The 17949-nt window shown below is 42.4% G+C and overlaps 1 protein-coding gene across 5 annotated transcripts in view; it reads right to left on the bottom strand.

Moving 5' to 3' along the window:
• Positions 1-17949, bottom strand: part of LOC147435576 (dual specificity protein phosphatase family protein) — a 78094-nt gene that overhangs the window by 14766 nt on the left and 45379 nt on the right. For 3 of the 5 annotated variants that reach the window (XM_086488591.1, XM_086488593.1, XM_086488594.1), the window contains 6 exons: positions 6362-6531; positions 6083-6284; positions 4971-5147; positions 2157-2317; positions 1014-2061; positions 799-945 (listed from right to left, as the gene is read on the bottom strand). In XM_086488591.1, the coding sequence (XP_086344717.1) occupies positions 799-945; positions 1014-2061; positions 2157-2317; positions 4971-5147; positions 6083-6284; positions 6362-6531 (1905 nt within the window). Of the gene's footprint in view, positions 1-798; positions 946-1013; positions 2062-2156; positions 2318-4970; positions 5148-5222; positions 5252-6082; positions 6285-6361; positions 6541-17949 lie in introns of those variants that run through there. The other 2 variants (XM_086488592.1, XM_086488595.1) reach the window with 2 other exon arrangements.

The raw sequence follows: 17949 nt of genomic DNA, 5'->3' as shown, positions 1-17949 counted from the left end.
TTCTTGGGAAAAAAAAAACATGTGAGAGTTGAGTATCCATATAACTCAATCAGATAATGAATCCTTTTGGAGAGAGCTGGAGAAAGGCATTCTTGTAGCAGGCCATCCTCGTGCCATGGGAAGAGCGGATTTTGATCCAAGTCATCTATATGTCCCGCCTCAATATGTCACCTCTAATGATTCTAATCAGTTCTAATCTGCTGAGCTAGAGTGTAGAGCAAGCAATCTAGACCGTGCTCAACACAGGAAGTCTATCAATCTGCTTGTTATGTAGCCTCATCCAAGTGCTCATGTGGGCATACCAGCAATGTTTGTCACCCTCGACCACTAGCTGCATGGATGAAGCCAATGCTAGTCATGGGTATCTATCTCAAGGGAGCCCTGTAGAGGAAGGTCACTGCCTCAAACAAGGCCTCAACCATCGTAAGTGATGGACCCATCTATACATGAATGATCTCGTGCGGAATGGAGGCCATCGCCCTTATCATGCATGATAGCATCATGACCAATGGTCTATCCGTATGCTTCCGCCCATCGTAATACTCCCTCTCAGGCACATCAATCTCCGTTAATGGCTGCTTCTGTGCATGGTAGAATGTACCGTTAATAAAATCATTCCTTACAGAAATGAAATGAAACAACAGGATTATTTAAGTTTGCAAATGGCCTAAAAGACCTATGAGAGCAACAAAAGAGATTTTTGGCAATAAAAATTTTTCTTTAGACCTTTGTTCCCAATGGAAAAATAATGAAACAGGCTATCAAAGACAATAGACAGCATGAAAAAAGTACACACACCTTCAACTCATAGTTACGAATGACACTATGATTGCTGCCTCCTTCTAAGAATCCAGTGACAAAACCATGATCTTCACAAAAGCCGTGCCCTTCCGCATCCAAAATTTCATTCCAACGTTTCAGCTCTTCATTTAGCCTAGCATCAACCTATAATAGTCTGTGTGAATGAAGGTCAATCTCAAAGCCTTGTTAAAGATAGTCTGCAGAGAATAAACCTTTGCAGTTCGATTGACCGATTTTAGCTTGCCAGTTAGTTGCTTGCTTAAACGAGGGCTTCCATGGCTTGGGCTCTTATCCGGTGTCTTTTTCAAAGAATTGTCATTAGAACAAGGATACTCTATGGCACGTTCTTCTGGTCTCCTAGGGCTATCTTCAATTTGCAAGTTTGAACGTTCTGCTTCAATGTTTCCCTTCTGAACAATGGAAGTCTGGGAGTGCAAAACTGTCTCGTGGGGTCTTTGACTTTTTGGTGATATGCTAGTCTCAGATTCAGGTTCATCCATTGTTGGTTCATCTTCTGGTGGAAACATGGCATTGATTGATTGAAAAAACTTCAGCAGCAAGATTTGCAACATCCGATACAGTTTCAGTAAGAAAATATACAGATTCTGCATATCTCTAATAGCCTTCTTTAGCCCTGTTTGGAAGGCCTTGACAACTTTTATCTGGTCAACATCGTCTTGAATGACCTTCACAGAAGAAAATCCAAGTTTACCTCCAGATATGTCATACAGCATACTCGAAGCATAATCTGGACAATTAAGAATTAGTTCAATTAATTTGGGATATGAAACTTTGTCCAAAGCCCGCTTCCCAGTGGGAGGCCGACGAGGAACCCCCGAGTCAATGGTTATAAGGAACACAGGATTGTCTCCTAACTTAGTTGCATCATGTGCTCGCCTTTCAAACATGTCCGTCTTCTTCAACAATGAGTCACAACTCTGTAGACCAAGCACACTATCAGCCGAAGAAAACCTTCTCTCACTGTGATTAACAGCTGCTTGGTTATTAGGAGACATTCTTGTCTGCGAAGTAACTGAGAAGAACCGCCCAGAAAATTGATGTCCCAATGGAATTTCTTGAGCACACAGCAGGTTGTCTGGGTTCCCACGCCAACCCAACTCTGGACAACAAAGACGATCTTCATTCCGCAGAACCAGGTCTAAGAGAAATATTCGTGCCAAAGCGGCTGCTGTGTTTTGTGCTGCAGCTTGCGCATGAAATGCATTTTTGCTTTCAAGCAAAGGACAGCCTTTGATATAACTAAAATGCACATCAACAAAAATATCTCAGCAGTAATATACTTGCATTGACGTCATTCGAGGTTTTGATGATTTAAAGTAGCAATAGGAAGGTACCCCATCAAAAGGACGCAACGGCTTAAATTCAACACTTCAAGAAATTCAGCGCATGTGGCCTTGTTATCTTCATCTCCAACAAAAGTTGCAGCATCTGAGCATTTCTCAACTGCTTTCTGAAGCTCCATCCATTCATCGCTACCTTTGTAGATAACTCGCGACTGGTAACCGGAAAAGAAAGCTCGATGTCAAGAAATTGATAAAAAACCAATTAACAACCAGCGTATCACAAAAGAAAAAACTGTGAACGGTCACATTAGACAGGCAGCTGGTTTTTCGTGGAATTTTATATCCTGGTGCTATTCAATAATCAAAGAAAAAACGTCCAGGCTTCAACCCATTCTTCCTTTCCTTGTGTCTGCCATGCACCAGCTTCACCATCAATCTAGTTATCTCATCCAGGCCGGAAGTTTTGAAGTACTAGAATTAAAAATTCCAGAGTTAATGCTTTGAGGATGCAATACAAATCACAGATGCATTCACTTGAACATGAATAGATTCCATCCGCCTAGAGCGGGTCTAAGGTACAGGCTTGTGGACTCTGGTCCAACCGTACAAAAAACAGTTACAGCACTGTTGCACCGGGTCTATCTACTCAAAGCAGGTCTATTATGTCCATTTGCTAAGGGTCCACACAAAGCCAGTCCATCCGCTCAAAGAAAGTCTTTAAGAGTCCGTATTTCATCACCAACAAGTCCAATCGAAATCAAACAAGTTCAAACAGTACCCAAACAAGATTCAAACAAGTCGAACCAAGATTGAACAAGCTGAGACAAATTCAAACAGTAGTCTCGAACAAAGTGCCTGTCTATTCAACTACTGCATGGTCCATTAGCTCTTGCATAGCTGTGACCTTTTTGAAAGGCAATACGCCTTAGTGGTGAAGGCAACCCAATGGTGTATCTCTCACGTTGATCTTCCAAAGTTCCCTTTTGCAGGCAAATACGCCTCAGTCGTGAAAGGCAACCCAATGGTGTATCTCTCAAATTGATCTTCCAGAGTTCACTTCTTGAAGACAGAGACTGCCGAATACACATCCCAAAATCTCTTGCATAGCTGTAAACCTTTTTGAATGGCAATACTCCTTAGTGGTGAAGACAACCCAACAGTGTACCTCTCACATTGATCTTCCAAAGTTAGAATTCTTGAAGACAGAGACTACCAAACACACATCCCAAAATCTCTGATTATAATCCTTTGAAAGTCTCCATAGGAACCATTTTTTTGGTGTCCAAGTCAACAAGAAGTTGTACTCCAGAGAAAAGTGTAATAACTGCTAGGAAATTTATTCTTAAAAGCTTGCAATGTCCTCAACACATGCAGCTCAGTGGACAAATAATTCAACCATTGCAGAGCATCATCCTTGAGGAATGCTACTTCTATGTAATTTGCAAGAGAATAGATGCTGGCAAACTGTTGTAGAAACTGAAAAGCTTTCTTGGTGTCTTTGAGAAAATAAATAACTCAATTGTGAGATCATCATCCTAGGAGTCTTCGGTTGTGGTAGACTAGTCGCCTTGTGGATTCTTGGAAAGCAGCTTCGGTAACTTCTTGCCAATGATCCTTGTAAAATCTTCAAAATCCAGAATCCTAGTTGCACGTATGTAAAATAGGACTAGTTTTCTTGCTGGAATAACAAGTTACTTCACTCGAATACCATTGTAGCCGGAAGTCACTACGCGCTGACATTTGTAGTTTTAACAGACTTAACTCTTATTGTTGAGGAAAGTGGATATGTTTGCCACTTACAGTTTCGATGCCAATAATTTTTTGAAACAAAAATGCATTTTGGCAGCTATCTTCACAGGCCTAGAGTACTTGAAATGGTTCATCATGGTTCATTGGCACATGCTGGTATCTTTGCAACAACACGACGGATGTTGAAAACTAACATCACAAATCCAACAAGAAGTTATTAGGGAAATGTAATGAGATAACAAGATGCATGATTACATGTGCGAATGAATTTAAATGTTTGTATGTGTATTTGTTTTATTCTACATCTCACGATCTTGAGCAATTGCATTGATTTTAGAGGACTCCTTCGCTGAGAGGGAGCAACAAAGTGAGAATGAGCCTGCTCATGCAATCAGAGCTATAATTATCACTCCCAGATGGTAACTCATCAAAACTCTATGCTTCCAAGACTGACTGTGCACACCTATTCCCCCTCACATTTAGAAGCCTATAAAGGCTTCACAGGGTGGCTAAGACTCTGGTTATATTGATCATTGTGATTTTGTTGCATGGCCTTACTGCAGTGAAAGTGCCTCCTGTTTACGAACCCTTTTCAGCTATGGGAACCGGATCCGTAACAGAAATAGCATGCTTCAGAGTTGTACTTCTGCCCAAAGGGGTAACTCTTATCACTCAGTTCAATCCTGCCATATAGTTACCTTTTACAACTGTTCATTTCCTTTTCTCATAACAACACAGCAGGAGTCGGGAGTCACAAGCTGAAGACTTGTGGAAAATCCACCCAAATGAGATAAAAAGAACATCGTGAAGCTATACACGGCTTTAGGGACACTTATTTGCACATTTCCCTTCAATGTTTTGAAAACAAGCTCATAAAGAGTAGTTTTGATTAGCCACTTGCCAACACTAGAGACTCAAGCACATAAGTAATAATCTAATACAGTTCTTTGTGAAGAGCAGTTGTCAGAGCACTGAAGTATTTTTTCTTGCATTCATTTTACAAGCACTAATGGCCTGTCAAAAATTAGAAAGTGGACTTCTGATTCATGAACACATACATGTGCTCAACTTAATCATACAATTTTAATGCAACAGAGCAGCAAGGAGCTCGCATACCTGTGGACAAAAAACTCCCATATGTTTTGCTAGCTCATTTCCCAAACGCTCACTTTGAGTGACCAGGCTAGACGAAGTGAACTTTAGCACGGCTACAGCCTCCTTTACAGCAATCTGTGAGTTAAGACTCTCTTTGAATGTTGCAAAGAAGACAATTCCACCTGAGTTCACTGTCACCTATTTGGAATAGTATTAGTTGACAATGTAAATTTCACCAGAGAAAACTCATTGTCAAAAATTCATGATCATTACGTGTCATAGGGACCTCGCATTGGCAACATCTGCACACAGAAAATAAAACCTAGGTTTACCCCTCTATGACAAAACTGGGAGTTTGCAGTGTTCTTGACATAATAACTAGCCATATTCAAATCTGGCCTCCACCATGTGAAACACTGTGACATACATACAAGGTACCACATAAACATACACTGAAGGATAATATTATCTATGCGACACTCTCCCTCCCAGCCCAATATTGCAAATGATTGCCCTAAAAGCTTAAATTTCCTTCTTGTAATGTTTTGAATTATACTGTTTCAAGAAAACGGTAGGTTTACAAAACTGTCTAAGCCATGGCCACTATAATGTGCTTTAGAACAATGTTCTTCAATGAACTTATGTTGTTACATGGATATTTGAGTGTGACTTTTGTCTTGTTGATGAGTCTTTTGGCGGTAAGGTGTTGAAGAGTACAGTTAACAAATAATGTTTATGGAGGAACAAATTTGCTCGGGCTACTTTTTACAGGATTGTTTTAATATTCAACAAAACGCGACATCAACTCATGAAAGTCGGAAGCACCATCGTTAGATTTGAGATGTAAACATGGTTATGTCAAAACTGGACATTAATTAGCTTCAAACATGTATACGTACATTGCAACTAAAACAGCTTCACAAGGTAAGGAGCCTTGAGAAATTCTAATATTTGTGACCATAATAAAATGAAATGCTCTATATGAGCCTAGCTTTTAATTTGCACTTGATAGTAGTAGTTTCCGTGACTGTGAGATGGGAGGGCATACAATCCAACATGCACAACATGCCAAGCCAAATTAAAAACTTTGATTAAAAGCACTATCGTAAGATGCACAACTGCTGGCCACCAACCTCTACTGGCTTTGACATGTCATATTCGCTACCACTACTATGAGCATGTTGAGTGTGGTGTAATGAGACCAGATTTTCCCATGTAAAACTAGGAGAGTTGATATCCATTTCAACAGACATCTTGAAAATCTCTTTCAGGCACATCTCCTCCGTGTCAAGCTCAGCTTCTCTGGAAGATATACAGCTTTCATTGCCCACAATGCTGTACAAAGACCAACTTCTCTGAAGCTCGTATTACTTCTTGATGTATGAAGACAAATAACTAAAACACAAACAAACCTTCCATGATCTTCTGCAACTAAGCGAATGTTTGACAAGTCACTAAGTGTGGGCCGTTGATGAGCCTCTAATGTGAGACTTGCAGTCCTTAATCGCCTGCGTATTGATGTAAACCAATTTTTTAACCTGTAGCCTATGAAAGCATCAGAATCCCCAGTCCAAAAGAGAGCCTGCCACATCAACAGGTAATGTCATCGCCATGTGTTCTTCAAACATAACCAAAAAAAGGCAACGATGATTGTAAAGAAATCAATTATCCAGTGGAATCTCCCCCCAAACTAGAACACATGCACGCATGTGCACGCACGCACACTTTCTCTTGGTGACCAAGTTTGAATTGATTAAAATTACGTACAAGTTAAAGCCACTCTAAACTGGTGGCCATGTACAATCATGAAAGACCTCAAACTGCTGGAGTGGAACATCCCCCACATGCAGACAATCACAGAGAGACTGAAGCAGCTGGGTACAAAAGTATGGGTAGTGCAAACCAAAAGAATTGCTGCCGTGACAAAATGCCAGCTGAAGACGATTTCGCATCTGATAAATAGTCTAAATCCCAAGACTGCATGCACGTGCAAAAATATGCAATACTTGGTAAAGTTGGGTTCCATTGGCCAAAATGCCAGAAAAATCTTCCAAAGTTGATGCGAAGGAAACCTAACTTTATGAAAAAAATCCTGAGCATGAGGACAACACCACATATGTGATACAGCCTCATAGCAATGGCAGCAACAGCAACACATAAGTAGAAGCAATCAGCCGGCGTGCCAAAAGGGTGGGGCCCCAGCAAAGTGTGCACCTCTGATGCAACATATATATATATACCTTCGTAAGTTCAGAATAGTCTGAACTCACGAATTATAAGAGGGGATAAAACACTCGTAAAACTACAAAAGCAAGAGACACAAGGGAAAACAGAAAAAAAACACTTTATTTGCTATTAAACAAAACTAGATAAAACAAACCATTATTTACTTCTTTTTTTTAATTAGAAAAGGCATACACAAAATAAGTTGAGTAGCTTTTAAAAAAACCCTATTCGAGAGGCATTTTGCATTTCCAACTAGTTTGCAGAGTAATTCTTCACCAACAAATGTGCTTTTGCAAAGCCATGAATAGTCACACACATGCATATTGCACACACAATCACAAGAAAAAACACAACGGTTCCCCAACTTAACCTCTTTATGCTTCTCTCCACAAAGCTAAAATGAATGCACATGCATACACACTTTCCCTTTTAGCTTAAATTACTAGTGGAAACCCCAAAGTTACGGAAAAACCACAAAGAACAAGAATACAGCAAGGCATGCTCCTCTCTCATAAAAAAGATACAGAACTGTTAGGTGCAGCGGAATGAATGTTTGCGCTTTGCTCAAGATGAGTGCTCCGAACTGTGCTCAAGGTTCCTTTTGTTCTTATGGAAGGTAGAGCCTTCCGTTCTTAATGAGAGAATGCTATGATCACAAACAAAGCCAATGGACACTGTGCGTGCAAGTGTATGAAACTGAGAGATAGAGAGAGAAGAGAGATACGACACCAGAGACGTTGTAAAACCCTCCTCCGAAGGCCCTACTCTCGTCGGCGAGAGTGGTCTACTATTGATTGCACAAAGTGGTACAATGATGATACATGGAAATTGATGCTACTTGGGACTATGTCAGTGACAACGACGGGGACGACAACGACGACTTAAGGGCTGAAATCTGAGGTCTTCTGATTGCTGTCCATAAAAACGCTATGGCTGAAAATCTGGGACTGTTTGGGACTGCTGAAAACGCTGGTTTTGGTTGCGTTTTGAGATGCTGAAAATGATGATCTTCTGCAATGTCTAGGGCTGAATCTGCTGCTGTTCATGAATGCTGAAAACGCTGATACAATGGCTTCACCGAAGGCTGAAAATGAAAACGCTGGCAGATCTTGGTAGGGTTAGTAAAAACGCTGGGCATCTGGGACTGTTGGCGATGGTTGCAAGGCTGAAACGCCAGCTTGGGGGAGGTGTGGGCGATGACAAAAAACGCTAGGCTTAGGGGATGGAAAACGCCAAGGTTGGGGGTGCTGCGGGGTTCTTGCTGAGAGAGAGGGAGTACCTGCTGCCTAGGGCCTTTTGTGCTCCTTGCTCATCCGCCCAAGAGTGCTAGCTTTGGTTTGCTTATATACAAACTTAGCAAAATTGCCCTACCTACTTTTGTTGGAAAGTCCCTTAAATTAACAAGTGAAAAATGTCAAAAATAGGGAAAATAGGCTACATACACTGAAAAATCCCTTGATGGAATCTAATGGATTCTGATGAAAATACCGATGATCATGTTGTGTACAACCAGAGGATATGCATCTACACTAAGCGACTGGGCATGCACGGTCTACGAATAGACTCACAAAAGTGTCACATCACTTCTAATCTAGACTGACTGGATTGACTGAACCGTGTTATGTTGTAGCTTGTCCACGGACACATAGTGTTGGATGTGTCACGTGACATCCCCTCCTTTTCAAAGTGAGGTACTGGTACCGAACTGTATGGCGTCGAGGGAGATCGCCAATAGCATCCGGAATCCTGGAAGGGACTCTTCGCAGGCCCACTCTGATGTGTGGGTCGTGCAGTACTTGAACTTCATAAAGGTCTGCAACGCATGCTTCTTTGGGCCGCGCCGAAAGCGACAAAGTCTTCTGTGGCTCCTTCAATGCTTCAACTTCGTCTAGAGTCGTGCTTCTTTCTTCTTCAAGAATCTCCATGGCTGAAAATTCCTGAAACCATTTCCAACAAAAAACCATGAACATACCCATTCCATGTGAAGTGAGTGAAAAAAATCTTGTTTTCCTCAAAGACTCTGCATGCAATGTAGATGAACAAAGAGAGGGAGTGCTAAACCGTTCACCACATTCACGCAAACAATAAGATCGAATCTTTCTCTTATGATCTAGAGCAAGCAACTGTGGAAATTCACAACGGAAATGCCCATGCTTGGTGCTCATACTTTCATGTGCTCGTTTGGAAACTGTGTCATGCCAAGGAAGAGACATAGAATGTGACTTCCTTACATACATACTTTTCAGCTTTTCATGAAAAATCCGCATACATTCGTGCTCATCCACGAGAGAAACATGCTCAACATACAATATGTAATGCCTAAGAAAAGGGATCACATAACGATGCCGACTAAAATACAAGAAACGGTCACGAATGAAACATTCGAACAATGCGTGTGTATCAATCATGCGAACACATAATACTTCCTATGAGGGTTCTTTGGACCTAGGCTCGAGAGTCAAGATCGATCCTTCGGGATTAATCAAATCTGCAACAAGGTTAGCTTCGCTAGAAAAAGAATCAACTAACACATCATCCTTGTGAACAATCACATCTTCTTCATGCAACTCATCATGCTTGTGAAAAATCACATCGTGATCATGCAAATCATCATGCTTGTCTTTAACATCCAAATCATCATGCTTATCATTGTCAATCAAATCATCATGCTGCTCACAATCATGCAAATCCTGTGTGTCATACTTTGGAGAAAAAGAGACTGAGAGAGTCTCCTTCTCCTGAATCCTTTCAATCTTGTCCTGCATATTAGCAATGAGAGATGGAGAATGAACAATGTCTTCTCCATGAATGACAATGGGAGAATCACTTTTGGCATTGAGAGTGAAAGTGTTAGCCTCCCAATCAATGAGAGGGTTAGCATCACGAAACCATCGAATGCCCAAAATCATATCACATCCTGAGAGGAGAAACAACAAATCTTCTAGTGAAGGCAGCTTTTTGAATTGCAAACAACACATCAAGGCACTCCTCCGTGATGAGAGCTTCCATACCGGGAAGGAAACCAAAGACCTCGATAGGAGATCTCTGACTAACTTCGAGGCGGGCTCTCTCAACAAGAGAGGGACTGATCACATCATACATACTACCTGGGTCAAACAATATGACAAAACGCTGCCCCGACGTACGACCATAACATTTAATGAGAGAATCATCAATGGGAGGGTCATGAGAAACTTGGGGCACACTCGTGTTATCATTAATTGCATTAACAGAGGAAGTGGGTTCTGTGGATTCTTTAAATTCATACGATTCAAGCTTAGGACATGTTCTATTTATGTGACCCTTAATGCGACAATGAAAACAACGACCTTCCTTAGAATAAGTGCTTTGCTGTTCCGACGTGATGTATCCTCCTACAATTCCTTGTGCTACCTTTTTATCTGGAGTAAGCTTAGGTTTAGCAATTGTGTTAGCCTTACCCTTAGATTCATTGGAAGAATTCTTTTCTGAGAGACTGTTGGAAGATTGGTTAGAAGAGTTACCATTCTTACCGTTCTGAGGGGTTCTGAGAAGTCTGCGAGGTACTTGTGGAAGTCTTGTTCTCCTTAGGCTTTCCCTTGTTGTGCTTCATCTCCTGTGCGAGAGCAATCGCTACCGCCTTGTTGAGATCGATTGGATCCAGCACCTCGACATCGTACTTGATATACTCGTCTACCAATCCATAAAGGAATGCCTCTTTGCGTTCATCATCCGACTTGCGTAATTGGGTACCTAGCTGTAAAACACGATTAGAAAAGGACATAACCGGCATACCATTTTGCTTGAGAACGCGCCAATCGTTCTTCAATCGTGCGAGGTACTGAGGTGGCATAACCCGCGCCTTGAGCTTGTCTTGGAAATCAGCCCAATTGAAAGAAAGGGGCGTGAATTCGTCGGCTTCCTCTAGGTGCGCAGCTAGCTGTGCCTCTTGCCACGCGTGTAACTAATTGATGGCATCACCGGCAAGGTACATAGCTGCCGTTAAAACTTTGCATTTTCCGATCTTCTTAGTTGTCGCAAAATAAGCATTAAATTGATGCAACCAAGAATGAATAATCATAGCATCCATCTTACCATCATACTTACTGAAAGTCAACTTCTCTGTGACTGGATGGTTGGAATCCGCATCTGGCTTGCGCCACTTGATGAACTCCCACGATCCTTGGGTGGTTCGGATTTCGAGGCTAGCACTTGTCGAAGGAATTCTTGAGTGCGTAGCTCTCTTTGAGCTTCACGCTCTGCCTCCCTTTCTGCTTTTCGTTCATTTCATTCATCGCGCTCGCGTTCGAAAGCAAGGCGATTTGTTTCTTGTTGTGCCAACGCAACTCGATTCGCTTCTTGTTGTTGTATTGCATTTCTTTCATTGCGTTCCAAAGTAATGCGAGTCGCTTCTTGTTGTGCAAGCATCATGTCCATCATTGACTTGACCATCATCTCCATAGGAGTTAGTACAACTCGTGGCGTAGATGGCGAAGGGGGAGGGTCGGAAAAATCTCTTGGTGGGAAAAATCCTTCGTCACCTCTCTCATGCTCATCACCTGTATGCGAAGTATTCATTCCGCTTCGGGTGATGACCATGCACTATGATCTTTGGTTCTTAAGTTCACGAGGAACTTGGGTTCTTGAGGTTCTTGAGGTTCTTGAGGGTCTTGAGGTTTACTTTCGCTTGCAAACCGTGTTTGAGAAGGATCTTCTGTTCACCCGAGTTCTACTCCTTCCCGCGGGCGCACCCCTTGGTGGCCTTGCGCTCACACCAAGGTTTCTTTTTCCCACCTCACATCGATTGGCCAGCCGCTAAGTGCACGGTCCGCTCTCAATGAGTGAAAAGAGACACAAGGGGAGGCTGGACAAGCCCTTCTTTCCTGGGATTCCTGTCACTCTTCAAAAACACGATTAAGAATCGACACGCCCAAGCGAACTTTGGTTCGTGCAACCGCAACAAGCAAAAAAATTTCTTGTGGTTCTTTCCTTGAGTGATACAGAACACTGCCAAAGCTCTGATACCAATGTAAGGTGTAGCGGAATGAATGTTTGCGCTTTGCTCAAGATGAGTGCTCCGAACTGTGCTCAAGGTTCCTTTTGTTCTTATGGAAGGTAGAGCCTTCCGTTCTTAATGAGAGAATGCTATGATCACAAACAAAGTGAATAGACACTGTGCGTGCAAGTGTATGAGACTGAGAGATAGAGAGAGAAGAGAGATACGACACCAGAGACGTAAAACCCTCCTCCGAAGGCCCCACTCTCGTCGGTGAGAGTGGTCTACTATTGATTGCACAAAGTGGTACAATGATGATGCATGGAAACTGATGCAACTTGGGACTATGTCGGTGACAACGATGGGGACGACGACGACTTAAGGGCTGAAATCTGCGGTCTTCTAATTACTGTCCATAAAAACGCTATGGCTGAAAATCTGGGACTGTTTGGGACTGCTGAAAACACTGGTTTTGGGTGCGTTTTGAGATGCTGAAAATGATGATCTTCTGCAATGTCTAGGGCTGAATCTGCTGCTGTTCATGAATGCTGAAAACGCTGGTACAATGGCTTCACCGAAGGCTGAAAATGGAAACGCTGGCAGATCTTGGTAGCGTTAGTAAACACGCTGGGTGTTTGGGACTGTTGGCAATGGTTGCAAGGCTGAAAACGCCAGCTTGGGGGAGGTGTGGGCGATGACCAAAAACGCTAGACTTAGGAGATGGAAAACGCCAAGGTTGGGGGTGCTACGGGGTTCTTGCTGAGAGAGAGGGAGTACCTGCTGCCTGGGGCCTGTTGTGCTCCTTGCTCATCTGCCCAAGAGTGCTAGCTTTGGTTTGCTTATACACAAACTTAGCAAAATTGCCCTACCTACTTTTGTTGGAAAGTCACTTAAATTAATAAGTGAAAAATGTCAAAAATAGGAAAAATAGGCTAAATGCACTGGAAAAATCCCTTGATGGAATCTGATGGATTCTGATGGGAATACCGATGATCATGCTGTGTGCAACGAGAGGATATGCATCTACACTAAGTGACTGGGCATGCACGGTCTACGAATAGACTCACAAAAGTGCCATATCACTTCTAATCTAGACTGACTGGATTGACTAAACCCTGTTATGTTGTAGCTTGTCCACGGACACATAGGGTTGGATGTGTCACGTGACAAGAATAGAGCCAATAACCTAAGAACGAAAGATGTATAGTTCCAAAATGCAATGTGCAACATCTCCCACTTCCACAGGCTATTCCACAGCACTCTACCCAACAAGCTAATGCGCTTTTTAAGTTGGTTAACATCGACCTTTGCAGGCCTATGCATACTTCATCCCTTAGGCGGAGCTCTATTGGTAGTTGATTTTGGCTTTACTTCGGTATACTTCTTCAGGCACAAGGACGAAGCTTTTGAGATCTTCAAGAATTGGTGGACTCTACTAGAGAAGGAGAGGCAAAGAGGTGTCTGCGAACAAGGAGAATTCACCTTCAATGCTTTTGTATAGTATTGTGCAGACCATAGCACCCAACATGATCTTGCAAATACTAGGTCACCCTCTAAGAATTGTAATGGAACAAAAGAATAGGACTTTGATGGAGATAAACCGAACTATGCTTGAGCATCGGGATTTGCTCGAGTGTTTGTGGACCGAGGCTGTTGCTACAAATGTTCATCCCCTCAATCTATCACAAACGGGAGCACACAGCAATATAAAATACATTCGGATAAATAGGATTTATCACTTATTACTGAAGCCAGAGGATATAGAGAGAAACAGATAAAGAGAGAGATAGAGAGTGAGAAGATTGACACGATACTGGGGACCAGAAGATGGGTTGGTCCCCCCCCCGTAATAGTATCTTTATTACTGAGGAGAAGTCTATACAAGCACTTGAACCGAACGTATTACCGCGTTCGTTCTAGAATAAGACTTGATGGTTGCCGGAAGCCTCGGCTTCCAATTCCTAGGGCAAAACCCTATTCCAAGGAAACTTCCGTTCCTTATTCCAAATCCTTGAGAACCAAGGTTCTCGCCTCTGGATCTCACCTTCCAGACTCAGAGCATGACATCCCTGCAACTGTCTTTTCCAACTCTGTTTCCAAAGTCCTCTTCCCTCAGAACAACTCTGCTTTCCCGGACACGAAGTACTTACTTGGGAATCCCAACTTCCGGATCACAACTTAAGAGACTACTTCTCTCCGATCCGTGGATCTACTTCCCAAACTCGGGTACGAAACCCTTGGGCTGATCTGGCTCTAGTTCCTCAGAGCGCTTTTCTCTTGTAGAGGCTCATGCCTTCCTCTGCTCCTACTCCCTCACGAAGAGGAAGTACACCTGCAATCAAATACTCAAAGATCATAGCATGAAAATCGTTACCTTCAAAGTCTCGACGCTCAAAACGCAACTCGGTTCTCGAAAAGCAATTCCTCGCAAGAGATCTCTACATAGAAAATCCTCTCTTCCAATCCTACACACAAAAGAGGTGTGTTCTCGAGTTCCTTCTCGTAAAACAGCCCCGTCTACGACGTTTATGGGCTGAAAACAGAGAAAAACAACAGCTTGTCGTGATGGAAACACGCTCTGTAGGCACTTCTTCGCGAGAGAACTTGCGCACTGGGTCTTGGCGACATCGGGTACACTTTTGGGGCAGCCATGGGTATCACCGGCAAACGTCTTCTTTGCGGGTGAACTCTGCAGCAAGATCTCCTTCTTGCAAAACTGATCCTCCCCTCTGAGTGAGGGCATGTGATGCTTTTATAGCTCCTAGCCACGGGCACAAATAGCTGCTCACGTAGAGATTGCAGCCGTTTTTTTTTTTTCAAAAAAAAAATTCCCTTTTTTTTTCGTTGTTCTGTCCGAAAAAGAGAGAGAAAACGTTGGCTGATCTGTGGCCTTATTTATCAGATGGCTGCCCACTTATTAAATGGGCGGCCGGCGTATTTTAAAAATAGTCTGAATCTGCCCAAAAACTCAATAAAACCTTATAAGTTAAAAACAATACGTTCACAGCACTTCCCAGGCGTCCCTGGATGCAATCACACACACAGTTGCAATGCAAACATAGACTTCCTCGCGGGAAAGCATCTGCTTTCCCGAAAAGCAATCCCGCTTTCTCAGAAAGCATCTGTTTTTCCTCAAAGTTTCCTCTGAACCCATCTTCATTCAAGTGCTTGCTTTTCCTTGTGCACAATTCCAACACAGTTCGGAATTTCCTCGACTATGGATATCCCCTTTCCGATGCACCTGCCACCCACCTTGTGACGCATCAGGAATACCCATCACCTAGTCCTTTCCTACCGAACTTACAGTACAGTCTCCTTCACGATGCTCTATGTCACCCATCCTATGACGCATCAAAGATGTCCGTTCCCGGATGGTCGGATACTTCTTTCCAATGCTCCCTATCACCCATCCGATGTGACGCATCAGAAGTACCCGTTCCTGGTGGCCTTACAGATATTCCCGTTCTCAGTGCTCCCGTCATTACTTTGAATGACGCACTAGGAATACTCTGTACTCGGATGTCTCCAGTGAGAAAATCCCTCTCACTTAAAATTCCAATAATTCATTTAGAATTATTTTTCATGTTGTTCCAAGCGAGAAAACCCTCTCACTTATAAATCCAATAATTCATTTAGAATTATTTTTCTGTCAGATAAAGCCAATTTAGCAACACAACCGGTCTCCTTCAACTTCGTTCCTTCGTCATACTCCATTTGAGATGCACTTTAATAGAAAACCTAATGTCTCTCGGTTTCAACTTTTGGAAACGATGCCTATCCACGTTCTGAAGAAGCAAAGGGGAAAATTTAATTTGAAGTCTTAACTCTGCTAGAGAAGGACACAGGCAAGCATGTGCGTGCAAAGAAGGGGAGAGGTCACCTCCTATGCTTTTGTACAGTATCGTACAGAGCATAGCATCCAGCATAAGCTTGTGAAGACTCTAAAATTTCCTTCACGAAAGGATCAAAGAGGTGATATCCTTGGATTGAAGCAATGTGTTGAGTTTGGATTGAAGATGGTCATTGCAAAAAGGGATACGTTGCTAGTCATGAATCAATTGCTTGGTTTGTGGAATGTTAAGAAAGACGATTTGAAGAAGTGATTCTATGGCATCAAGAAGATTTTACATGAGTTTGAGAAGATACAGTTTAAGCATGTTACTCGTGAGCAGAATAAAGAAGCTGATGGGTTGGCTAGGGACAAGTTGGATGCCTTGGTAGCTCTTTCAAAGGTCAAGGAAGCCTTGTATGCAGGACGGGAATCATTACAAGATGTAGAAGTATTTCTTGGTAAAGGGCAATGTTCAGAGGACATGTCAAAGATTCGACGTAAGAGAATAGTTGCAAAAGCAAGAAACTACACATTGATAGGTGAGGATCTCATGCTTTATGGCAAAGATAGCATTCTGAGAAAAGTGCCCTACAAAGAAGAAATAGGCTTGATTTTGAAGCACTACTTGTCTTTCGTATTTTGAGAGCAGGTTATTGTTGGCCCTCTATGATGAGAGATGCTTATTTTTGGTGCAAGTCATGCTATGAATGCCAAGTGTTTGCAAACCAAAAGCTTTTGGCTGAGCCTCAAAAAGCTAAAATGTCTTTTGATGCATCTGCAAAATGGGGGGTGGATGTTGTAGGTCCATGCCAAGGACCAACAATGGCAAAAATTATATCCTTGTGGCTGTGGAAGCAAAAGCTGTGAAAGATGTAACAGCAGGAAGAGTAGCCTCTTTTTTGTATGAATAGGTGTGTTGCAGGTTTGGAGCCCCTATGGTTATCATTTTTTATCGTGGACCCGGCTTCAAGGAAAACTTGTTGGTGCTCTGATGGAGAAATTGAAAATTCATCATAGGCATTCTTCTCCTTACTACCCACAATGCAATAGGCTGGTTGAAAACTGCAATGGTCAAATTGTGAAGATGCTATCAAAATATCTAGAGAGCATCCTAAAGAGTGGGACTTGGACTTGGAAGAGTGTTTGTGAGCTTATAGAACTGCGTATAGAGTGTCAACACAATTCACTCCATATGAGCTTGTTTATGGAAAGAAAGCTCTTATGCCCGTACAAGTGCAGTTGGATGCCTTGAAGTTGTTGTGCAAAATGCAAGATGCGCATAATGACAAACTGCATGAAAGAATTCTTTCTCTAGAGTTGTTGCAAATGAACAAAGAGAAAGCCAGTGATTATTAAATTCAACAAGAAGAGACAAGGATGGAGAAAATTAATAAGAGGCTGCCAAAGAAAGAGATTAAAGAGGGAGATCTGGTGATGAAGCATATATGACTCTCGCTTGGATTTCACTTTTCAAAAGAAGTTGAGGGACAAATGGTTGGGTCCATACAGAGTGAAGCGTGTATTTTCTAATGGCACATATGAGTTGGAAAATTGTCTGGTGAACGCTTGCCCTACAGAATAAATGGTTAGAGATTGAAGAAATACTTTGCAAGGGATGTGGTTCCAGATGCAAATAGTCTGTTGGTTGAGCATAAATGCTCTACCTAGAGGGTCGGCAATGATGATAGACCGCTTTTGGCATGTACTGAGTAGCGTGTATATGCATCCGGCATATGTACAAAAAATGTAAAATACATGCATTTGGGAGTTTTGCAAAGTTGTTTTGGGTTTGAAACATGATGCGATGTGTATACATTGTGAATAGTCAGGTTTGTGAGCCAACAACCGAGCACACGTACATGCCAGGACAGGGTATTGAGGCCTTGGATATAGTTCCATGTGGCTTCTTTTGGTTCTAGGGAATGTGTTGAAGCTTTCCAGAATGTAAATAATGCAAGTGGGAGGCG

The sequence above is a fragment of the Adiantum capillus-veneris genome, chromosome 18 (assembly GCF_014529385.1).
Source record: "Adiantum capillus-veneris isolate H3 chromosome 18, ASM1452938v2, whole genome shotgun sequence".
NCBI classification, from domain to species: Eukaryota; Viridiplantae; Streptophyta; class Polypodiopsida; order Polypodiales; family Pteridaceae; genus Adiantum; species Adiantum capillus-veneris.
This window is presented reverse-complemented; position numbering and strand designations above follow the sequence as displayed.